This window comes from Wyeomyia smithii, chromosome 2, assembly GCF_029784165.1.
Source record: "Wyeomyia smithii strain HCP4-BCI-WySm-NY-G18 chromosome 2, ASM2978416v1, whole genome shotgun sequence".
NCBI lineage: Eukaryota > Metazoa > Arthropoda > Insecta > Diptera > Culicidae > Wyeomyia > Wyeomyia smithii.
This window is the reverse complement of record NC_073695.1, coordinates 105436536-105462414: the sequence shown is the minus strand read 5'-3', so window position 1 is coordinate 105462414 and position 25879 is coordinate 105436536. Positions and strand designations below refer to the sequence as shown.

Genomic DNA, 25879 nt, shown 5'->3' with positions numbered 1-25879 from the left:
TTTTTCATTCTATTCAACCGCTCATACAGCATGCTCTGACAAAAACTTCTTACCATGCCTCGTTCTTTTTACCGTGCTCTCGTTCGTTGAAATAAAGGGTGATTTTTCAAGAATTTGGTTTTCCTTTTAAAAAAACGCACAAAAATTACAAAACTGTATGAAATCTTTATTTGAGCCGATAAATTGGTTTATGCCATTTACTTTTTAAAGATAATTTCATTCAATTGTTGGCCACGGCTACGTTTTAAATGGTCCATACGAAAAGTCCAATTTTGGGTCACTTCTTCGAGCATTTCGGCTGGTATCTCGCGAATAACGCGTGTAATGTTGTCTTCCAAGGCTGGAATTGTTGTTGGCTTATCCGCATAGACGAGAGACTTAACGTAGCCCCACAAAAAAATAATCTAGCGGTGTTAAATCGCATGATCTAGGCGGCCAGTTCACCGGTCCATTTCGTGAGATGAATTGCTCACCGAACTCATTGCTCCGTCTTGCTGAAATGTCAACAAGACCCAGCTCTTCCATTTTCGGCAAAAAAAAAATCAGAAATCATCGCGCGATAACGAGCGCCATTGACCGTGACGTTGCGATTTTGATCATCTTTAAAGAAGTACGGACCAATGATACCTCCAGGGTGTAAACCGCACCAAACCGTGCATTTTTCTGGGTGTATTGGCGATTCTTGTGTTGCCTCTGGTTGCTCTTCGATCCAATTGCGGCAATTTTGCTTATTAACATACCCATTTAACCAGAAATGAGCTTCGTCACTGCACACAATTTTTCGGTAAAAAAGTGGATTTTCAGAAAGTTGTTCCAAGGCCCATTCACCAAAAATTCGACGCTGCGGCAAGTCGTTCGGCTTAAATTCTTGTACGAGCTGTATTATGTAAGGCTTCACACCAAGATCCTTTCGTGGAATCTTCCATGTAGTCGAATAACACAAGCCCAATTGATGCGAACGTCGTCGAATTGACATTTCACGGTCTTCCACTACACTGGCTGATACGGCAGCAATATTTTCTTCTGTACGCACTCTATGTATACGTGTTGGTGGGTTTCTGTCCAACAGAGTAAAACTGGTTTGAAATTTCGTCACAATAGCTTGAATAGCTTGCTCAGTAGGTCGATTATGACGACCATAAAATGGTCGTAATGCGCGAAAAACATTTTTCACAGAGGATGAATTTTTGTAATAGAAGTCCATTATTTGTAAGCGTTGTTCAGGCGTCAGTCTGTTCATGGTAAAATGGCAAACCAAACTGAGTACATTAGACTTTGACAGCTGTCAGAATTCCCGCGTGAACTGTCAAATCTGAATACACGAAAAACCAAATAGCAAAAAAATCACCCTTTATCAACTAGTATTTTGCGTTTGCTTGACTCAAGTCTGTGTTCAAAATTCTATCAATTCGTTGGCTTGATATTTATTTCCCAACTCCTGGAGGTGAAATATCTATTAGCCATTGATTTTTCGTGAAATGTTTCTACAGTAACACCAATTTATAGAATCATGTTTTCATCTTGTACAGCTGCTAATGCCCGACGAAACTGAATAAGCGCTATAAGTTTGTTAACATTGCTTTTTTCCGTGAACGAATGAATGACAACGCGTGACGAAAAATGACTCCAGCCGAATCAGTAAAACATTAAATTTGGGTACGGGTAAACAAAAAAGGATAACTAAGCTCAATTCAGTTCCACTGTAAACGGTGAAAGAGAGTGCTCAGTAAGTTTCAGTTCAGGTGTACATATTCCAAGAATTGAATGTGAGATTTTCGAGCTTTGGATACAATAGACTACCAGTTGAAAGATGGACACAACTGGTTGGCGTCTCCTGGGCAATGTCATCCGACAATAGCTAAGTAAGAAGGTGCGACCAGGGATGCCACATACACAGATTTTTCTGTATTTTGCAGATTTTTGAACTGAAAAAGCAATACAGAATCTGTATTACAGAATTACAGAATATTGCCAAAAATTCAAATTTTACAGTTTTTTTTGTTTTTCGTTATACCGACGAACTGAAATCAATTTCAAAGGTAGAATTCGATTATACGATTTTCGAAGTTTTGTAAAAAAAAATAACAACATTAGGATTATGTTGGTATGGAATGTGTCTATGCATAGTTCGTAAAACAAATTGCAGAGACATGCAATTCCACCGCTCCTGTTGTAAAAACGGCAGCTTTAAGTAATCTTAAATCGTTCGTGAAATTGGAAAATTTGAACGATTTGATGCGTCAATTCCCCAAATTTGTAACAGTAACTGACTGAGAAGTGCTATCTAATGAATTTCCGGTCAAGATTCATTGAAACAAACGACTTAACTTGGTCTGAGTTGTTGAACACCACTATAGGCGGGATGGTAATTTCAAGTTTCCGTTACAAATCATTTGTGAGATTTTTTTCTAATAAATCCACACTTTTCTGATTATTTAGAACGCATACTTTTAATATATAGTTGAGACCAGAAATTGCATGGCCTTTAAGCTAATGATCTCAATTTTAAAAGCTGAAAGCTACGTTGCAGACCTAGGAGGAGATACTTATATTAAATAAACGAAAACTTTAAAAATAAATTTAACAGAATCTTTATGAACATCACGCAGAGAAAAATGAATTGGTTCAAATATATTCTTCATGTAAAAATATTTCCATCCAACGTTCTGAGTTTGCTCGATACAGATTTTAAATACAGATTTTTTGGCCCGAGATACAGATATACAGATATTTTCAAAGAAAGATACAGATATAAATGTGGCAACCCTGGGTGCGACGCGATCATTGGTGCGTTAATCATATCTCGGCGGTAGCGGAAATGCTTCGCCAACCTGAGCGTCTGTTCACCAAGATGGCGCGGCTCAAAACAGCGTCTGATCTCCATGTCAGAAGCGGCTGATCAACGTCCTGGCGTCAGCGAGTGACTCTAAACAGAGCTGACACGATGGTCTCCCGGCGAGATAGGGGGTTGGAGAAGACCCAACAAACCGCCCCGCAAAACACCTAACATTGCAAATATCGAAGAAGTGAAAACGGATCGGAACAATCGGTACAAACCTAGACGACGAAATAAGGACTACGATTGGATACTTGATACATGGAAGTGCAGATTATTAGGCTTTCACAGCTGCGACAGGACCATATGTGATGAACTCAATCCACGCAACTTCGAAATCGTAACACTGCAGGAACTTTGCTGGTCGGGACGGAAGATATGGAAAAGCGGTTATCGAAAGGCAACCTTTTATCAGAGCTGTGGCACCTCCAATGAGCTTGGAACTTGTTTTATAGTGCTGGGTAGGATGCGCCAACGCGTGATTGCGAGGATGTGTAAGTTGGGGATTAAGGGCCGGCTCTTCAGCTACAGCATCATCAGTGTCCACTGCCCACACGAGTGAAGACCCTATGACGAGAAAGAAGCGCTCTATGTGCAGCTGAAGCAGGTGTATGATAGCTGTCCGCAACGGGACGTTAAGATCGTCATCGGTGATATAAACGCTCAGATAGGACGGGAGGCAATGTACAGACCGGTTATCGAGCCGAATAGCCTGCACGCCGCATCAAATGATAACGGCCAATGATGTGTGAACTTTGCAGCCTTCCGCGGTATGGTAGTCAGAAGTATCTTCTTCCCCCGCAAAGACATCTACAAAGCCACCTGGAAATCACCTGACTTACAAGTGGAGAAACGCATCGACCACGTTCTAATCGATGGTGATGGCCGAAGTTGCAGAGGAATACGCGCAGCAGCTGGAAGCAGCATTAGCAACGGAATACAATGGCTCCGAATAGAAGAAACGACTGGTTTGACGAAGAGTGCAACTGTGGAAGAGACGAATGCAACACGAGCCAGAATGCTGCAACACCAAACGAGGGCGAACGTGGAGTACTGTGGACGCGCATGGAACAGGCAAAACTCTATCTTACGTAAGAAGAAGCGCCAGCAGGAAGATCAAGATAGCGGAGCAATGGAGGAACTGTACCCTGCGAATGACACACGAAAGCTCTACAAGAAACTGAACAGTTCCCGCAAAGGCTATGTGTCACAAGCCGCCATGTGCAGGGTCATGGACGGCAACCTTCTCACGAACAAGTGTGAGGTGGTTGAAAGGTGGAAGCAGTACTAGGATGAGCACCTTAATGGCGACGTAGCAGAGGACGACGAGTAAGTGATAGTAGATCTCGGTGTACGCGCAGATGACGACAGAATTTCAGCACCTGACCTCCAGGAGGTTAAAGAGGAGATCGTCCGGCTGAAAAACAACAAAACCACTGGAGCTGACCAACTCCCCAAAGAGCTGTTGAAACACGTGGCGAATCAGTGGCTAAGGCGCTACACTGGGTTATTACCAAGATTTGGGAGGAGGAGGTAGTAACGGAAGAGTGGATGGTGGGTACAGTGTGCTCCATCTACAAAAAGGCGACAAGTTGGATTGCTGCAACTACCGTGCAATCACGCTACTGGACGCCGCTTACAAGGTACTCTCTAAAATTCCGTACCGTCGACTATCTTTGTTTACGAGGAAGTTCGTGGGGCAATACCAAACGGGATTGATGGGTGCTTGCGCCACCATGGACCAAATATATGCGTTTCGGCAGGTCCTACAGAAGTGCCGTAAATATAATGTGCCCACACATCATGTGTTTATCGATTTCAAATCGGCATACGACACAATCGATCGAGATCAGCTATGGCAGATGATGCACGATTCGTCAAGTCGACGGTGGATCGGGTGATGTGCGTAGTTCGAGTTTCAGGGACACTCTCGAGTCCCTTCGAATCTTGAAAAGCGTTACGGCAAGGTGATGGATTATCGTGTTTTCTATTCAACATCGCTTTAGAAGGTGTGATACGTAGGGCTGGTATCGACACGAATGGCACGATATGATAACCCTTGAGAAGATGACGGAGACGTACATCAGACTGAAGGCTGAAGCCGGACGAATTGGACCGTAAACGTATCGAAGACTAAGTACATGAGAGGAAGAGGTTCCAGAAAAGACACTATCAACTTTCCACCACGAATTTATATTAGCGGTGATGAAATCGAAGTGGTAGACGAGTTCGTCTACCTGGGCTTACTGGTGACTGCTACCCGAGCAGGGAAATTTGTCGACGCCTTATGGCAGGAAATCGTGCCTACTGTGGACTCCGGAGGACGCTCCGCTCGAATAAAATCCGCCGCACGAAGTTGACCATCTACAAAACACTGATCAGACCGGTAGTCGTCGACGGCCACGAAACCTGGACCATGCTCTGGAGGACCAACGCGCCCTTGGGGCTTACAAACGGAAGGTGCTGCGTACCATCTGTGGTGGAGTGCATATGGCGGAGGCGGATGAACCACAAGTTGCATCAGCTACTGGGAGAACAACTCATCGTTCAAACGGCGAAAACCGGGAATCTACGGTGGGCGGGAACGAGGCGACGGGGCGCGTAAGGTGGTTCGATCAAGTGGAAGACGACCTGCGGGACCTCCGCAAACGACATGGCTGGTGAGGTGCAGCCCTGGACCGAATTGAATGGAGACGACTTTTTCAAACAGCCAGGAGCACTACGGCCTGGAGATGACTGGTATGGTATGTATGTAAACTTTACTGAAGACATCTGAAGAGACAGTATCTTTTACTCCAACTGGCTTAGAAAGTATTTGTTTGAAAAAGACAAGTCAAAACGAATTTTTCAATTCACTATATTTAATTGTTTTTCACCAGATTCTACAACTTCGTTAGAAGCACTAATATACACAATTGTTTGGAATATACTATATTCGTATCTTATCAGAGCCTATAAAACTCTTAACCCACACAACTACCGTACAAACGTTTCTTGGAAGTCAAGAGGTTAAGAACAAAGCATCAAAAATGAATCAATTCCTTTTTTGGCTTTAAGCCATAAGAGTTGAGTTTCGCAGCCTTAGTGAAACGATTGTGTGAGGATTGTCAGGTATAACTGATCGAGACAAACTTCTACTGCTTCGGTGTGTTATTGTTCTCATAAGACCAGATGGACGAGACGAGACGCTCAAGAACTAATTCGAGAGGTTCGAAGTTGATCAAAGCATATTTTTTCGAGATGACCTCAAACCAAAGCTATGATTGTTAGCTATGCCTCAAATATACTCACTATACAATGCATTCGTTGCTTGAGACCTAGTAAAGTCATCGCGGAAAGCTCGGAAGTGCGTGACTGACTCGAAAACCGGTTTAAAACTTGGCGAAAGGAAACAGCTGAAGAATCTAATAATGTATAATTACCGTTTAATGCCATAGTAATAAGGAAAATAATTACAACCCCACAAAATACAATCTGAAGCAACAAAGAAATTGTAATTGAAAATTATTTTTTTATGTACAAAATTATGGAGCTTCCCATCATCAAGTTCTCAATTTTCGTTCGGTTTATGGTAACTTTGCTTGTTCCACAGTTATCATTTCAGTGTTAGAATTGCACTTTTCATTGTTTTTGAACCAAGCAAGTGCTATTTACTTCCTCTGAAACAATTAAACCACGCTAATGGGACGGTTTGGTTTGGATGCTTCGGTTTACAACATTAGTGTTTTACCTGGTTGATTTATTAAAGAGGGTACCTCGTTTACTTTGTTTGACCAATTTCACAAAAAATGTCCCAGTTTTAATAATTTTTTCTTCAATTGTCATTTTTAAATTTGGCTGAAACTTTACATCAGACAAAAGATGCCATTTCGTGCTATTGGTTATTATTTTTTTAATCACGCCAAAATTGAACTTTGAAAAAAAAAATCTATATTTTTTTAAAAACAGTTGAAAAATTAGGAGTTATGAAAACTACAAAAGATTAGCTAATCATTAATGACTGTCCGATCATGGAGAAATGAGAAACAAAAACGTGTGAAGTTTCTAAAAATATCGAAAAATAAGTTTATGCCAGAACGTTTGGTTTGATTGGTATCTTTTGCCCATAGAAACATCTATTCATTGTTTCAACCAAATCAAAAATAGTAGATAAAAATGGTAAATTGAGAGGGTTGCCCGTTTTTTGTTCATCTGCTCTACTACTAAAGAATTGATTTTTTGAAACTTCAAAGGCACCATTTACCATTAGATAATATGAATGAAATTTGCATAATCAACCCAAACAAATCTTTAGAAATTTTAAATAGAACTGTAAAACATAGTTTAAACACATACAGTCAACCGTTTCTCACTTTCATCAAGCATCGAATAATTCACAAGTATAGAATTATTCTCGATGAAACACTAAGTCCCCACATGAGGACCGTGCTTCGATGGCATGAAATTTCCTTCTTCAAAGCGACCACCCGTTGGGAAAGATTTCAGTTTGCATGCTGTTCGTTGTCGCTCGTTGTCCGCGATGGAGGTGCTTGCTGGCTGAAGAGGATGACCGTTTATGTCGCAACAACAGTATGTTTACATTGTATAGACAGGCGAGGGGCAGAAGGATACTGGTCGATTCGTCGAACATGAACATAAAGCGCGGAAATCGTTGAATCCGTCCAACTGCATTTAAACCATATTTGATGTGGTTTCGAACGGTTAGCGAGCTTCGTTCCCTTTGATGCTGGGGTCATTACAAACACGTATAAGTATGTAATCATCAACAGCAGAATGCTTAATTGGTTTTGTTTTTTTTAGTATTTATTATAAAAGCTGGCAAGAAATGCAACAAACGTTTCACTGCATCTACCAGTAACACTGGAGAAGTTAAGTTTCATATAAATTTTTGCATTTCTAAAATAAAGCATCACTCGCCCTGTTGACGCTCCTGTATCCTACACAGCAATAGTCCTTGATTATGAACTGGACTCAGAAAATTACACTCGCCGGGTGGTCTACATATTTACGTGCATAGTGCGAATCAGCTTGTAAAAGGTTAAAACAAGCAGGAACTAGAGGAATATATACGAATATCGATACGAAGGAAAGCTACTGCAACCGCAACACCATGTGGTATTTGCTTTTCTTTGACGTCAATACAGGTTTTGTGCATCGTTCAAGTTTCCTCCAATACTAAATATGAGTGCTAAAATCGAATCGAAAGATTTTTGTCTCGAGTGACTGGACAGAAACGTAAGAACATGTGTTGAGCTACCGGGGCAGAACTAAGCTGCGTTTTTCGGAAGGGGGAATTTTTCTTGCGGCCAGTTAGTGAGTATGAATCACTGGTTCGAACAGAAAATTGTACACGGATTATTGGTTCCAAAAGGGGTCATAAAATTTCAAGAAGCATAAATGGGGAGAGTGTTGTGTGAAACAATGAAAACACTTGAGAACCCACGTGCACACGAGAGGGATTCATTGCGTTAGGAAATGTGTGGTTTTAATTTCAAGCCGCAGAGCCACTAGCGCTAATCGTTTATCGCCAAGCAATCGCTCGGATGTTGGATGGATTTATCCGGCCAGCTTCATTGAAGTGCTATTGCTTTTTTCTTTTTTTTTACAATGCTGCTTCAGGAAATGAATGCAACCTATTTTACGTCAGTTTTTCGGTCCCAAAATGAGCAAAAGTACAGTGCGTTTCTGTAGTTCTGAACACATGTCATAATTAAATTTAAATAGTGCAATTTTTTTCAACCAGTTTATTTCGAAAAATCATTTTAATAGCCGATAATAGCTTTCCATTGGGTGGATTTTATAGCTAGCAAATTATTACTTGCGCTGAATTGTATGCTGTTTTTTTCCTCTGTAGACTCATCACTGCGACCTGCGACATTTTGATCTATTGTGATGTTGCCCAGATGTTTTCTGTACTCCGCACTTAATATTATCGGCATTATCACTATTGAAGTAAGTGATACGCTTATCATTTTCATCCGTGCTTGTATGTGAGGTGTTACCCTTCCATTTCAAGATTACTGTTGTAATATACCGAGCCTCTCCTTATCCTACCAATATCGCCAAATTACAATTCCCCGGACTTCACCTCACGTTCCTTTCTGGCCAGGTTTATTCTCAGAGGGACTTATTAAGTCAAGAGGAAAAAGTCTTATCGAAGCCTCGTTCCCCGTGCCAATATCGCCAATTACGATTCCCTGGAGAGGATCAATATTCCTCTGGTCAGTTTTATTATAAGAAGGACTCATTTTGTAAAAAGAAAGGAGTCTTGTCGACACCTTGTTCCCCCTAACAACACCACGTCACAAGACTCTTGATGCTATATTTGTGGGAAATTTTATTAGGGGCCATCCACATACCACGTGGACAGCTTGTGGGAAGGGGGGGGGGGCGGGGGTTGTGTAATGTTAAATCATAAAAAATCTGTCCACGTATGTGGATGGCCCCTTATGAGCAGGACTTATATCGAAACTTCGTTCCTCCAGCCAATATCGCGCCATAATTACAAATCCCAGAAGAGAACTATTATACGTTCTTTAGCCCAGTTTTATTATAAGATTTAGTTTTGTTTTGAGGAAAGTCAACAGGGGTATTGTAGCATTCAGCTTGAAGAAATGGTATGTGGTAGAGAGCCTGAGAATAAACCAATGTTAAAGTCCTTTGACAACCCAATGGCCTGGTTCTACTAAGATTCGAACCCGCGACCATCCGCTTGTCAAAACAGACTCTGTAACCTTGCGGCTACGGAGCTTCCTTTGTTTGCTGTTATTTGAGTCTACAAGTTTCGAGGAGGCAACTCACCTGTAAGTAGAATATTACTCTTAAATTTTTATGCAAAAAAGAGTTTATGGAACCAAAGAAACCAATGCCAATTTAATATTTAATAGATAGTTACTAATGTACACGGTGACAAAAAAGTCCGGTCACACTTTTTTGGGGTCGCCTGTAGCCTACACGTTGCATCTCTCTGGTGCCATCTATATGTCAAATGAAAGGGTTAACTTTGCTGCCCAAAGTGGCAGAGTTTCGTTTCCGTGCAGTTTGTTTACATTGAGTTGTGAGCCATGGAGGGTTAAGAGCAGCTGTAATCGCTGAATATGTGAAAGGGTGGACACATATTCAAACACCTAAAACTGCTCGGAATCAGCCGGAAATTCGTGTACCGGATCATAAATCGGTACCTAGAGACCGGAGGCACCGAGGACAAGGCACGATCTGGACGACCAAGGTCTGTGAGAACTCCAAGGCTGAAAAAGATTATACGAGACCGGATTCGCCGGAATCCCGCCCAATCTGCACGGAAGCTGGCCAGGAACCTTAAAATGAACCGAGAATCAATCCGCCTGCTTCTGCGCAAGGATTTAAAACTTACACCGTACAAAAAACAGGTGGTTCATGGGGTTACCAAAGCTACAAAGGACAAGAGGTACCAACGGTCGCGGGAGTTGCTCGGTTGGCGCGCAGATGACAAGATTATTTTTTCGGACGAGAAGCTGTTCGTTTTGGAGCAAACAGTCAATCGCCAAAATGATCGAGTTTGGAGTGTGAGCCTCCAGCAAGCTCCTGCGGACAAGCTGAACGTTTCCCGGTTCCAAAATAAGACGTCAGTGAGGGTTTGGTGAGCCATTTGCAAGAGAGGTAAACTGCCTCTTATTTTTATCGATAAAGGGGTCAAAATCAACGCAGCGTACTACCTGGACACGGTTTTGAATAAAAATGTTCTGCCTCAAGCTGAACTATTGTTTGAAGACGATTACTACCGCTTCCAGCAAGATGGCGCCCCATCCCACACCGCAAAAGTTGTTCAGGCGTGGTGTGAGGAAAACTTGACCGATTTCATTTCGAAGAATGAATGGCCTCCGTCGTCTCCGGATCTGAATCCACTGGATTATTTCGTGTGGGGATACATGATGTCGAAGCTGAACGACTATAAAATAACAAATTTGGAGCAATTCAAGCGAGTTATCACGAAAATCTGGGACGAGATGCCGATGGAGCACGTGCGCGCCGCTTGCGACGACTTTCCGAGACGTCTGAAGCTGGTTCGATCAGAGAAAGGTGGTGTAATTTCGAGATATCGTCTGTGAAGTATCTTTATGAGTTACTGAATAAAGCTATGAAAGCCAGATTCAGATTTTCTTCTTATTCTTCGAAATGTTGAGATTTTCCTGTGTGACCGGACTTTTTTGTCACCCTGTAGATCAAAACTAATGCAATAAGAAAACTAGGAGATTTTACCGAAACTGAAAAAAATGAAAGTTTTGCTGATAATGCTGTAACTGGTAATTAAGAGTTGAGTGTCTACACTGGATGATGATTTGAGATTTGTGTATCTATTACCAAAGAAAATTTCATCAATAAAAAAAACCTTAAAAAAATCAGAACTTATAAAAAATTCAAAGCAAGAAAAAAACTGCTTTTATGGATATCCAAACGAGTGCCAATGAGATGTATGAAAAAATTGACCTTCGAATATCGTTTAGCGGTAGGGCTCAAAAGTTTCGTCTTCTCGAAAAAAGCCCCCATGCAAAATTTCAGCTCGATTGGACAACGGGAACACGTACCTCAAAGCGGTCAATGTTTCACGAAAAATATCACCCCGCGCCTACTTTTTGGTCATACCGATTCATGTTCTACTCATCATGGGTAGAACAATCGGAAAAGATAACTGTTTCGGGTTTTCAGTAGACTTGGTTCAAGTGGAATTTGTTTAATAGAATCAATCTAGTAACAGACTTGATTCCGGCAGGTCGTTATTTTCTCTGCACATACAAGGAAATATGTATTACAAGCATCCAGAGATGTTGCTCGCATTCTTTCAGAACCACAGGGTTAATAGTAAAACACCCAGATACTTGCAGTTGTAACTGTATAACCACTGCATACCCACTTTAATTAGTGCGAATGAATAAACGAACACCTTTGTTTACGAACACAGAAAATCGAGTGGCAATGAGCCAAATTAGTATCGTGTCAAACCAGGGATGGTACTCATCTTTCTTGTCCACAGCGTATCGCAAATCACTGACGATGACACACAGCTCAGCGCAACCGATAAAAGTCCTTATCTTTTCGCGCAGTTCCGATACCCAAAAGGGGGAGGACTCACTAATCTACTGAAGTTTGCTTCCACATTCCGGGTACTGTTTGAAATAACCCGCTGCTGTCCAGTTGAGCACCACCTTATTGATACGGTAATTTTCTTTCACGCTAATATATTTTCGTTCTCCAGATAAGAGTACTAAACAAACTAGCGATGGGTATTGAAGGGTTATAATGTACGAGCTATAAATTAAATTTACTTGACCGGCAATCAATTTAAACACAAACTCAAACGGAATCAGTATAATCAGTGTTCGCTGGAAAACTAATATTGATTCATTAGCCTAACATCAACAGTTAATCCCAGCGATTCGCGTCTCAGTTTGTGATTGCGGTTGCCCCTTGTCTGTAATATAGATTCGCGATAGTGATCACCGTTATCAGCTAGGGCGGTCGTGCTTTCGTTGCGATATTTGTCACACTTACAGTTTATCGGGAACAACCGACGAAAAAAGACCATGCATGTCTTCTGACCGATGACGCTATGGCACCACCAATTTGCGATATATCATTTGACGATAACACACACGGGGTGTACCTCGCGGGACAAACTCTAGCTGGCCAAGTTGAGGTTACGGTACCAAAAGTTAAAAAGGTGAAAAGTATTTATTTACGAATAAGTGGTCAGGCCTGCGTTAAATGGACAGATAGCCAAGGAACGGGTATCAGTGTGGTGTACAGCGGCCGAGAAGAATTCATCAATCATACAATAGTGCTCCTTAACAACGATGCTGGCGAAAATTCCGACCAAGGAGAAGAAGTGAGTCTGCAGGAGGGAACGCACAACTTCAAGTTTTCCTGCAAACTACCCACAAATTGTCCAACGTCGTTTGAGGGCGACTTTGGGTATATACGATATACGATCCGAATAGTATTCGAAAGGCCATGGAAATACGATTTGACATACAAGATAGCCTTTACGGTGGTGAACCAGCTGGATTTGAATAAGATTTCACCACCTTTGAATGTGGCTGCCGTGCAAGAAAATATGCGGCAGTTCAGCTGCGGGATTTGCAGATCAGCACCAATGATCATGACAGTGTTTATACCAATGACCGGTTACGTACCCGGTCAGCTGATACTGGTCACAGCTGATGTAATGAACAAAAGCAAAAAGGACATCAGTGAGATCAAAATAAAACTTCGCCGGCAGGTTAAATATTTTAGTCAATCTCCCTGCGAGAGGACGAAAGATGTACTTTATACTCTAGTCAAATATCAATGCTGTGGTGTAGATCGAAATCGGTCAGCTAGTTACGAACGGAGATTACTAATCCCACCTGAGCCTCCCTCGAGATCCACCAACATAATTAAAATAGAATATTTCATCGAAGTCACTGCCCATATTCAAGGACTGTTCGCAAGTCCTCGGGTTAAAATTCCCATAACAATCGGTACCGTCCCGTTGGCAAATCTCAATAAGTGCCAGAAACAATCATCGATCGTCGACGGTCAACTGCGGGCCTCCGGATCGATCGGTAGTTTTTCTACACAATTTCTATCGAGCAGCATTCAGTCGTTAAAAAGTGAGCAAACTTGCAATACTAATTGTACCACGATTCATCAATACAACCACAAATTGACCCCATCGAACCTTTCTTCCGCACAGTTCCGCACAGCTTCGAAGAATCGTTAACCCGAGCCGCAATCGACATCAACGAAGAGGGCGACCAACAGACACTCGGGACTAAACCTTTCACTCCGCGTTATCCGGTGTACAAGTTTCCTGAACAATCGACCGGTGCAAACAGCAGTCAGCGATAGCTTAAACTGTATCCAGTCCAGTCGCAGTTGAAAGTACATACGCCAGTGCGCCAGAGAGTAGCGTTAATGGAATTCCTGCGTTCGGTTGCGACACTTATCGCCGCAAAAAATACTATTGCTAATAATAACAACAACAATAACAATATCTTGTGGCTGGTTCTTATCATGTGGGCTTGGTTTGTTTGGTAATGAAATTCTATTTAGAATGTTCACTGCCCGGTACTTAAAGGTTCCGAAGAAAGCTTACATTATCGAACATGTGTCAGCGGCTCGTATAAAAAAAAAAAAAAAAAACAGAAACAACTGCTTCAAATTGATTGCTTCAGTTCAGTTTCACTACGGCGTGAAGTACAGGAAAAGCAAACAACGCACCTAAATTATGTTTATTTTTCCGAAAAGTGATTGCGACGAATTGACCATCACAATTCAGATTTGATCTTTCGCCCAAATCTTGTCTAACCGTTTTATGGTATATTTCTTTGGTTTTGATTAAAAGTTGCCAAATTTCAAGTAAAATTATTCAGTGCTCTCTTGAAACCATAAAATAAGGAATGGAATTATGATCGTGCTCTTCATCTTCAGCGATTATGCTAAATTGAAAAGTGAACTACACCATTTTGCAAATTTGAAAACGGTGCATTAAATTTAGTTGGTATTAATCAATTAAGTGCGAAAGTTTTATTTTTAAGTCTATTTATGTTGTAATTAGTTTGTAGAATACAAATTACTGAATCGATGAACTTGAATTAATTCTTCATGTTTGGTTCCTTCATGGCGTTTTTGTGATATTGACTCCTAGCAGCATGCTCAGTTTGCTAAGCCAAATAGGTACGTGTGGAAAAATTCATTCAAATAAAAAATGATCGACTATAGGTCATTTGGTGCGATTCTACTCTACAGAATTAAAAAACTCCATACAGTGTAGTTCTTGGAAAAATTACATTTTTTGTCTCATGACTTACATTTTAAGTGGTAAAGTAGGCAATGTATGTAATTTTTTCGAGGATGCAAAAAAAAATGAACAAGGGCTGAGGGTGTGATTTAAACTTAGAAACAATTTCCCTCACCCGACGGGCTCATCTTTAGGCTAGAAAACAATGGAATTAATCATATTAGATTAAACTACAGCTAAATATCATCTTTTAGATTGGATTAGTTTGGTTCGATTTTCGCATATTCTTCGAAGAAACCTCACAACGATCCTTAACCGCATCATACAGCACTCTACTGTATGTCCTTTCGAGATTATTCACAACATAGAACTGAGGCACGTATGCATTCGACGTTGCACTGGGCAAGACTAATATATCCAGCTAACTTCTAGCTTCCGATAATTAAAACTGAAGCCCACTCCTCATTCGCACAGAGGTGAACATTTAATTAAATAAAACTCATTTCCATGTAACCTTAAACTTGGCTATCGCATGTCACCGCTGTGCGAAAAACGCTCTCAACACCCTACATTCTACCCGAAGAAAAACCACTCGAGGAAGCCGTTTTTCAGCACTGCCTACGCTGGCATGTGAAAGTGTACAGAGTTATTATTGCCAGGATATAAACTCGTTTCGCTTTTATATCCGTGCCCATGCTGCTAAATTCCAGGTAAACGTCTGGCTAGACTGAACGTTTGCCTAAATATCCTTTCCACCATGCGGCGACTTTCTGCCTGTTTCACTATACTTTTTTGCAAACAGGATTTTTATGTTCTTGCATTTCTAGGTATGTTTTTGTTCACTGTATTCGTTTGAGAAGTGCCGTGGAGAATTCAAGTTTTTTATTCTTCTACATTCGTGCGGTTTCTAGTACCATCCTCCCTTGCACAAGAATAAGGTGATTCATACTTTTGACAAGTACAATTTATTCTGGGTATTAATTTTTTGACTCGATTGTTGAGCGCTGGGATTATGTTGAGAATAGAAAGTCTGACTGTTTACATAATTGTGAAGAGGGTTTGTTTTTCGACGAGCAGTTCGAGTTTGATCCGCTGTAATACACAGTCAGCTGGATTATTCATAAAAAGCATACAAAGTGTAAGACATTCTCGAGCTTTTTGTTTTAAACCGCAGTGAATTATAGATGGGTTCCATACAGTGTTGGATCTTTAAATTCGAATTAATTTCCAGTTTCACTAGAATCGAATAACAATTGAAAACGAAATCTTCATTCTCAAACTTACTACCATATTGGTCTTTGTCCCTCTATAATGTCACTATCGTACTACTGTCACATACGTACTACTTAATTGCGCGTTTCACCTTTACGTAAAGTTTTAATAAAATAATCTGTTTTCCTTTGGAAAATACACTGATTTTTTTACGCGGTTAAATGTACCGCGTTTAAAGGATAAGATTAGATTTGCTTATACTGAACTTATTTGATTTATTTGACCGCGTACAAATAATCTTTCGAATCGCGTAGAAATAATCCGCGTCATTGTAAAAAATGCGTTTGAAAAAACACCTAAAAAAACCGCGTGTATTGAAGTGATGGACGAAAGTTCAAAGTTGTTTTATATTGTATGAAAGGTCTAGTTGCCCCATAAGACTTTATTGAGTTTTATTGTAATCGGGCTGTAACTTTGTCCGTTGTGTATAAAAATGTGAAATCACGTTTTGAAATGAAACATATTCCAAGGGCTGCACACTGGGAAAAAATGAACCGAAACTCCCACTAATTGGAAGCCGCTGGGCTGGCCACTTGGAATAAAGCATTTCATATGTAAAATTGGTCAACAAATCGATTGGTGATATTTCCATTCTCTGCAGGGCACGGGAAAGAATCTATATTTCCAAAAATACGCAAAAATAGGGTGAAAAGGGGCAAAATAGACCATTTCCTGTGTTCCACCCAAGATGAAACCATTACCAATCGGTTTGTTGACCAATTTTACATAAGGAATGCTATATTTCAGGTTGCTAGTCTAGCGGCGATTATTTAGTGAAAAAACCTAAATTAATCCACCTAGCGGTCAGACCCAGCCTTTCTCATTCAAACTTTTATTTTTAAAAATAGATTTACATGAACGCTTCAATCCAATAAATGTATATTCACTCTTCAGGTTCTAAAATATTGATGTTGTAATCTATACATATAAAAATGTAGTCCGGTCTGTCAGTCTGTTTGATCCATATAGGCTCGAAAACTATCGAACCGATCGACGTGAAAATTTATATGTAGGGGTTTTTGGTCCCGATAAAGGTTCCTATGATAGTTTGAGACCCCTCCCTCTTCTGGAAAGGAGGGGTCCAATACAAATGAAACATACATTTCTGCACAACTCAAAAACAAACCAAGCAAATGAAGCCGAATTTGGCATGTGGATGTTTTAAAGGATAATAAATATGTCCAGAATGGTTCGACGCCCCTCCCTCTTATGGAAGCACATGTTTCTGCACAAATTTCTGCACATCTCGCGAACTAATCAACTAAATGGAACCATATTTGGCAGGTGAATGTTTTTAGTGGTAACAAATGATACACAACTGCTGAAATCGACCACAGACCCCATTTTGGATTCTAGGTTGGCGACTTCCGGTTCCTGGGAAACAGCGGAAAAATGATCGAATTACACCCAATATGGGTGTTTCTTCAACCAGAATGACGCTCAGCATAGCAGCATAGCATAGCATAGCATATTCGATCGCCCGTGTGTTGCCCGCGATTGACCAGAATCAGCTGAAATCGCACAAAGAACCGTCAAAATGGTGCCTAGGAGTAGCAAGCCATTTTCAGTGTACAATTCCTGGTGATTTTTCTTTTCACTGGTCAATAACGTAGCTGGCCACGCCCAATGCAGATCAATAGAGGAAGGGATATCGGGAGTGTTAGTTTAATACTTGTTGCTACTAGAGACCGAGGAATCCTCTGCATCATCCACAAGTATCAAAGGAAGGAATTAGTGTTAGTGGAAAGGAATTGATCTGGATCCATCGAGGTTGATGGTGCGATCTTTTCTACACAAATTCGCGCCCGATATGGATATTTCTCGGTCTCTGCGCAACCGGCCATCAGAAGACAATATGAATAGAACCGCATCACGATCGCTGTATCGGCATATAGGAGAATCGAAGTTTCTACCAATCGTTATTATCAGCAACCAATCGTTAACAGTCTGTATCACACCAAACTTCGCGTTTCATCCCGTGAACTATTAAAATTTACCTCGAAACTAATGAATTTCGTAAAACGCACCGCACGCCGAATGCAAACTACTGGTACCAGCTCAAAGAACCGATAGAGCGAGTAAAAAAACCCACAAGGCACACCCGAGCATTATACGATGTAATGGTCATTGAACTCCGAAACCGCTGTATTAAGATAGTTACACTGAGCGCTGTCAAAATAACGTGCGCGAAACTGAGCTGACCTCCCCGAAGCAAACTATAGCGTGTCCACTACACTCCGGGAACCCTTAGATAAACAAAACTCACCCGGGCCGATGATGCGTTTCACCGGGGCATTATGCACGACCGCTCCATTTTCTCCTACCGACGCATACGCGACACGACGTTTCGCACCAAAGACACCTACTGAGTATAAAAACTGACAAAGTTCCATGCATTCATAGCCCAAAAACTTAAAAAAAATGCAAAAAAGCATATTAAACAAAACAGAGTTCCAAATTTATTATTAAAATGCCAAAATAGTTGCAATCAAAGTTCAGTTGTCGTGAATCATTTTCACGCCCAAAACGATTTCAACATAATTAAATAAAAGTTACTTATGTATATCAACATTTGTCCAAAAGCTAGGAAAATCATAAAACAAGAACATAGACCTGAATAAAATGTCACCGCCCTGCCAGGACTCACAATTGTAGACGATGCATCAATCGCATGCTGCATTGTCATGCTCGAATGATGAATTTTGTAACTATATTGTAAAACTGCCAATTTTGACCTGTGAGGTAGCTTTCGGTTGCGGGTAAAGGTAAACGAAGTTAATGGTAGCTGGCAGAGAGCGTGGAAGTTCCCGTGGTGTTGGTGCTGAGGTGGAGATTTTTTTTTTGTTAGGGAATCAGAATTACGTTGTCCATTGATGTGAACTTTTGTAATAAAGGTGGAGATAGATGGGGAACGATTTGAAGTGGTTGACGAATTCGTTTATTTTGGTACACTGGTGAAATGTGACAACGATATGAGCCGTGAAGTGAAACGACGAGATGCAGCTGCGAACAGGGCCTTCACGGACTACGTAACCAGCTAAGGTCCCGCAGTTCGCGCAAAACTAGTGCTGTATAGGACGCTGATACTCCCGGTGGCCCTTTACGGACATGAAGCATGGACGCTGAAGGAAGCTGATCGACGAGTGCTCGGAGTTTTTGAGCGTAAAGCTCTGCGATCGATACTTGGCGGTAAACTGGAAGATGGAGTGTGGCGCAGACGCATGAATCACGAGTTGTACCAGGTATACAAACATGCTGATATAGTGAAGGTAATACAGCGGGGCAGGCTTCAGTGGGCTGGAGATGTAGCCAGAATGCCTGACGAGAGAGCCGCCAAAACTGTCTTCAGTAGAGAACCAGGAAGAGGCCGTCTTCTACGTGGTAGGCCTCGCACGCGGTGGAAGAAGATGCACTATCTGCTGGTGTACGAGGAGACTGGAGAGCGGCTGCCCAAGACAGAAGAAGCTGGACATCTCTAATTCGTTCGGCCTTAGACCGGTGAACGGTCCGTTAGCCAACAAAAACAAAAAAAAAGAGAAAATAACCGTTAAACTCATTTAACATCACTGACATAAAATTATTCTTAATAAGGTGGAAAACAGATGAAAATTTATTTAACATTTCTACATCCTGAACTGTACACCAAAAGCATTGCCAATAACTTTAAGTTTTTATAAAAAAAAATAAAGAAAAAATGAACTTGTTTTAGTTTTAAATTTAATGTGTATTTTTTCAAACTGAAATTAGTGTTTTATTTTCTCAGGTAATTTTTTTTGTGGAATGTTATCAATTTGTAAGGAATTGATATCATTCCACAAAAAAATCAAACACATTTTTATTCATAACTAAATATCTGAAAAAAGGTTTCAATTGAAATCTACTAAGCAAAAGGGGCAGACGCACATTATATGAATACATGTTAGCTGATCTGGCAAACTTTGTCCCGCTCATTTTTTTACTTATTTAGGCCTTTTCGAAGTTTATTTTTATTTCATGATTTCTTGACGGCAGGGATTATTTTAAAACACTTACAGTTGTAAAAATATCGAAATTGATTTTTCCAATAATTCTGCTGTTTAAATTGAAAAAAAGTCAGTGGAATATGTATTTCTTTGTCATTTCTTATCAAAAGTAAAAATCATATACATACCCCTGAAACACCCTATTGTTGAGAAAATTTATACGATTATTTGAAAAATATTAGAAGGATTATTGTGCAAAGGCACGTCTCCAAAATATAATATAATAATTTAAATTATAAACGCTAATACTACGATAGATGATTTATCAAAATGTTTATGTCAAAAACTTTTATCTATCACCGATATAATAACAATCTGTTTTTCCCTTAGTAAATTCAAAATGGTGTTAAGGGTCGGTTTTTGGTTTCTGTGCATCATCCCGATCACAGAAATACCCATATGTGGTGCTGTTTTCCAGAAACCATAAGAAGTCACCTTGGATTTAAAAAATGGTGCCTGTGAACATTTCAAGCTGTTCGGTAGGAGAAAAATCAGGTGTGATATACGTTTGGTTTGTAGGGAAAACATCTTCTCGCCTCCTCTTCCAGAGAAGGGATAGGTGTCAAACCATCATAGAAACAACATTTCTTGTACTCTGAAATCTTCACTTTACCGTTTTGATTCCATTTGCTCTATTATTCCTCGAGTTTGTCACCGTATTATAAATTCCATATTATTCTTATTCTTTTTCGAGAAATTTGAGTTTTGTTTCTATGGGAGTCAAACCCTCACATGTCTAATTTGGCTCCAGTTGCTCGAATAGTTCTCAAGTTATGCAAAAATTTGTGTTCTTTTTTAATGGTAGCTCCTCTTTTGAGAAAAGGCATGAGTGTCGAACTACCATAAAAGTATTTGGTGCTTCTGAAAACCAACACATGCCAAATCAGGTTCCATTTGCTTGATTTGTTCTCTATTTATGCAGAAATTTTTGTTTCATTTCTATGGGAACCTTTCCCTACCCAAAATACCCCTACATACACGTTTTCATGCTGATCAATTCAGTGATTTGCAAATCATTCAAATCAAATTTTATAGATTTGGATATCAAATTATTGACCTCAAAAATATACTCACAAACGAGAGAGGTACCATTCTTTTGGCGGATACACTCAATCGTTAATAATTTAGCAAGTGTCACTCCATGGTTCTACTTTTGGGAAAATAAATCACTAGACTGAAACAAGCCAGTTTATGTTACCAAACGATTTGAAAGCAAAGACGTAATACTCTCACACTTAAGAATGGATGCCCGGGAAAAAGTGAAAAGCACTCTATTTGAATAGATAAGAAAATGCAGGCGTATAGCAATAACATAAATTTTAATTACTTTTTCTTCGCCCGGGCTGTACCGGAATACCGCCGCCGGTCAGTGACGAAAACGACTCTTCTGGATGCTTGGCAGCATCAACATTCATCCTAGAGAAGCAGATAAAAGCCAACACAAACCGCTGGCTGCTTTGTAGCAAGCCTAACAAGCAGTCATTTATTTTTTATGAATCCCGGTTTCCAGAGGATGAGATTTTCCGCCTCATTTGAAAAACGAATGGAATCGCTCGTAATCGCTGCATTTTGCACTCCATTAAGCTTTTGCAAAGCCGAGTCGTAACAAAGTCTGTCCAGTTCTATGAATGGTTCAACCGACAGTGGTGTGTATAGAAAATTTCTTCCGAAATTTGGATAGCGGTCCGAAATCAGGTAGCGTGAATTTCATGTGAAATTCAAAGCCAGGATTTTTTAATAGCAAACAATTTCAATTAAAGCCAAATATGCAAAATAAATTGGGGTTTTTTTTGCAAATATAACTTGTAGAAGCACTCGTAGCTTGTTGGATCGTTTTATATGACATTTTTATTCGAATTGTTCATGTCAAGTTCTTGATACGACCAGATAGTTGAAACATCAGCTTAAAATTTTCTGAAAATGATCTAGGTACAAGGCCTGAAGTAGTTTGAAGAAGATTGGCTCAATACTTTTGCATGAAATTCAATATTTGAAAGAAACTCGCTTCAAGTTTCAAATCACCAGCAACTGACGTCGACAGAAGCTTTGTTGAAATCAAACGATGTTTCGAATTGGTTTCTAATTGATTTTCCTTCTAATCGTTGCATAATTGTGATAAGAGTAATAAAACAGTCAATATTTTGATACACACGTTGATAATTATTGAAAAGAGTTGCATTGTTAATGCCAAGTTATTCCGTTTGTGGTACCTAATTAAAAATGCTACGCACCAGCTGCTCTTTGTTGCTTTCAGCAGCAATTTATTAAACAACATGTTTGCCCCTGGCAATGCAATTGAAACCCTCCGATTACCTGTTCATCAGCTATATAATATTCGCTGCAATACTGTCGTTGAATGCGTCTGCAATTGGTAAACAAAAAGACTTTTATTACTCCTCCCACGGGCTTATCCGCTGGTTCAGGTTACTTCATTAGTTGAACATTTTATCCCAACACGAGATCACGCCAAGCAAAAGATCGATCACGAATTTACAATCGCGAACAAAATACACAACAAAACCCGCGTTGCCCCCGACTGATTAACACTGCCTGTGGTATTACACCTATTCACTGTTGGTGATGGTGTTGGTGAGGCTGCAGAATTGAAATCGGTGGATCCGTTCAGAAGATGTCAGGGTTGCGTATTTAAATTAAAATACCAGCATGCTTGAAATTTGAGATGATTGCCAAATGTCAGTGACATTTTTCGTTGCATTATGTTTGTCGTTGAAAAAAAAAACAAGAGAGGGGAAACCAACACATGATAACATTCAGCTATCACAGGTGATTGACTCGGAGCTCGTTGCGGTGTCGATTCACACTAGTTTAAACATTTCAATATCATGTTGAATCTAATGGCTCTAGTTCCGAGCACTAGCATAGGTTTTATTGCGAGTGTTCCATAGACACATATAACAGGACACATTCAGAAACAAAACAATTCATATCGAACAGCACTTAAATCGACACCGAGTGAGAGGTTGAAACAAAAACGAATAGCGAATTATTGCCATTATTTAGTTCCTGGTAGTGAAACTTCTTCGTCCTGGTGTTTGGAACTGAGTCAGGTTGATGTTGAAGTTCGTTTTGATTGACCATTTTTTTTTTGTTCCGAGGAAAGTATCAATTTGACTTAGAAAATAAAATTTCAAAATTTGAAAAGTATGCTTTTCATGAAATGAAATAAATAACATTAGAAACACCAGAATAATGTTTTCATATTTTAAGGCAAGGATTTTTTGCAAGGTAGTCGATTGTTATAAAATTTATAAATAGCAGATGATGCTGGTGTCGATTTGAGCATGGATTTATTTTAGGTCCAATTTTCTCCAAAGCATACATACAAGCCCGGATTAAGTAATGATAAGTATGTTACTTACATTGAATAAAAATGCTAAATTATTGTCCAAAATTTGAATAAAGGGTTGTTTAACTTATAAGCATATTTATTTACTTGTTTGATAAATCTATGCTGCTATTGTAAGTGATATATTGGCTCACACTAGAACTGGGTAATTCTTCATCCCACGCTCATCAGTGTGTTTTCTATAGAATGTTTAATGAATTGTACTAGTTGGAGTAACCAGATTAAACCAGATTGAAACTCTTTCATTCACCATCATGTATCCTTATGCTCGAATATTTGATTCGTTCTACCTTTGAAGCATTTCAATCCGTTTTCTGTGCTCGGCTTTTCTCAGTTCGCGGATTCACGTAGAACCAGCCGAACTGCACTTTAACATCGGCCAAAATTATCGCTAAGCAAAGTCTGATTCCGGCATCGTGAAACAATTCAATTGAAATTCTGCTGCACAAAAGTTGTAAAACGGAATTACAAGTCAATTTCATCATTTTGTTTTCTTCTCGAGTCTGCTTTCTATTTATTTTTCTTTATTTGGTGACCATAAACGTGTAAACGTCAGAGAAAACAGTAGCACTAAAAACACTTGAATAAGAAAGCGCACCGAACAGTTGAATACAAACCTCCTGCGCACAAGTACGGCCGGATCAAGTTTACGAAAAACTGAAAACCCTTAAGAGTTAAAATGGTACGAATAATTTCACATAATGAAACTTCCAATCGAGTGTAGAGAGGAAAATTTCAGCACCACCAAAGTGCACACTTGAGTAGTACCTACGTAAGTACCGCGTCCAGTCCCGCGTAAATATGCTTTATGTTGCAGAGTTGTTCCAAGCCAACCAAGCCACGTTACGAAGTGGAGTATTTTATCTCAAAATCCTTTACTGGAATTGCAACCGGAGCTTTCGCACTCACTCGGACACGGACTCCCTTCTGGCTGATGTTCGGTGCAAAATGCGTCAGGAATGCAATAACTTGAAGCGCAGACGAACGAACGAACGAATGGACGAACGAACGGACGGACGAGTGGTCTGATTATGGTGAAAAAGAACGATCTGAAGAACAGTTATTATTTTAACAACTTCATTTGTTTGCTAATAATTTGTTTCCTTTTGGAAGCTAAGTCAGTCGGTGTGTATGCGAGAGAAAGGGGAGGAAAGATACCAAACAGATATTGACGAAATAGGGTACCGCACATTTGGTGATCAGGGTTGTAATTATAGAGCTACATAATTTTATTACGCGCGTTGTTAAAAATAATGGTTCAGGATTAGGAATGATCTCTATAAAAAGATATTCGTGCCGATGTGAAACATCGTAAAATGATAGTTTGTACTTTTTTTTTATTTTTGGATTTTGTAAAACATTTCAATAATATACAAGCTCTTGATTAAGCAGGTCGCAAACATCCAGGAATTAATCCAATTTATAAGCGTCAATAGGATTCCAAAAAAAACATTATATACTAGTATGCCCGTAGTGACTAGCCACTTTTAAAATGCATGTTGGCTTTTGAACTTACTACAAATGCTGGTATTTATTCTTAAATGTTGAAGCTTCTTCAAAAAATCTATTTGGAGTCAAGATTCAACTATGACAGATAATTCGACAATTCGATGTAGATGGTCAACGCTAATTTCAAACTCAACTGTTAACCTTAAATGTGAGAAACATCTTGCCTCGCGTACGAAGCCTCTACACAGAACTTTTTGAAGTAGAATACTTCTCTCAGGAAGTTTGGCTACATAGAGATGTGAAATGAAAATCTAAAACCGAAAAAAGTGAAAAATATGTCCAATTTCAAATGCTAATAAATCGGTTAGTATTCGATTGATTTCCTTCGTTCTTGCAGCAATAGATTGGAAAATCTTCTAAGATTCTTCCCAAAATTAGATAATTGTAATTTTATTATTCACACTATGGTACTGTTGAAAATAGCCAAGCCTTGTCAAAACGAAAAATTCGACCTCTGATTGGTTGTTATATGATTGCTTCCCAAGCACGGTCGACAGAATCATATACCTTGCAATTGAAAACATGCTATTTGGCCTATATAAGAGCCTGTTTCAGCCGGAGCCGCTCATAATAGTTCTAGACAACAGCGACAACAGCAGTCGTCCTTCCTTAGCAGCAGCACTAGCCCTGTGGTTGGTCACCACGTCTCAGGAGCAGCGCGGTTTTTCTCAGCGTGTGTCGCCAGACAGCCATTATTCCCCCACTGTTGGGGCAACATGAAGATTGCCATCAGGAAATCCAATTTTGGAAATCAAAATGCCTTTTTCAAGGCAAATAAACAAGTCATTGAAGGTTAATAATTTTTGTCAACGCAAGCAAGCATTCTGTGTTGCATCCTAGCAATTTAAATCTGTCGCACCCGTCTAATTTACTGATTGTGAAATAGCTTCCACAGTGCATGTTGTCCGTGTATCTTAATTCCCCCAATGTTATGGAAGCTCAAAAGTTGTAATCAGCAACCGATTTTGAACCGCAAAATGCTTTTTTCAAGGCAAATAAACAAATAATTGAAGGTTAATAATTTTCTGGCATCAACACAAGCAGACATTCTGTGCGGGATGCAATCAAATTCTGTTGTAGTTGTCAAATTTTTAATTTTCCTTAATTTAGTAACC

At 39.9% G+C, this 25879-nt stretch overlaps 2 protein-coding genes across 4 annotated transcripts in view; one reads left to right on the top strand and one right to left on the bottom strand.

Annotated features, from left to right (window-relative positions):
- The window catches only part of LOC129722997 (uncharacterized), a 95259-nt gene that overhangs the window by 51225 nt on the left and 18155 nt on the right, over positions 1-25879 (bottom strand). The gene's annotated exons all lie outside the window — the stretch shown is intronic.
- Positions 12217-14346, top strand: LOC129722996 (arrestin domain-containing protein 3-like). Its single transcript, XM_055676904.1, has 2 exons — positions 12217-13464; positions 13548-14346. Exons 1-2 carry the CDS (start codon positions 12423-12425, stop codon positions 13700-13702), a joined length of 1197 nt encoding a protein of 398 aa, XP_055532879.1. The 5' UTR covers positions 12217-12422; the 3' UTR covers positions 13703-14346.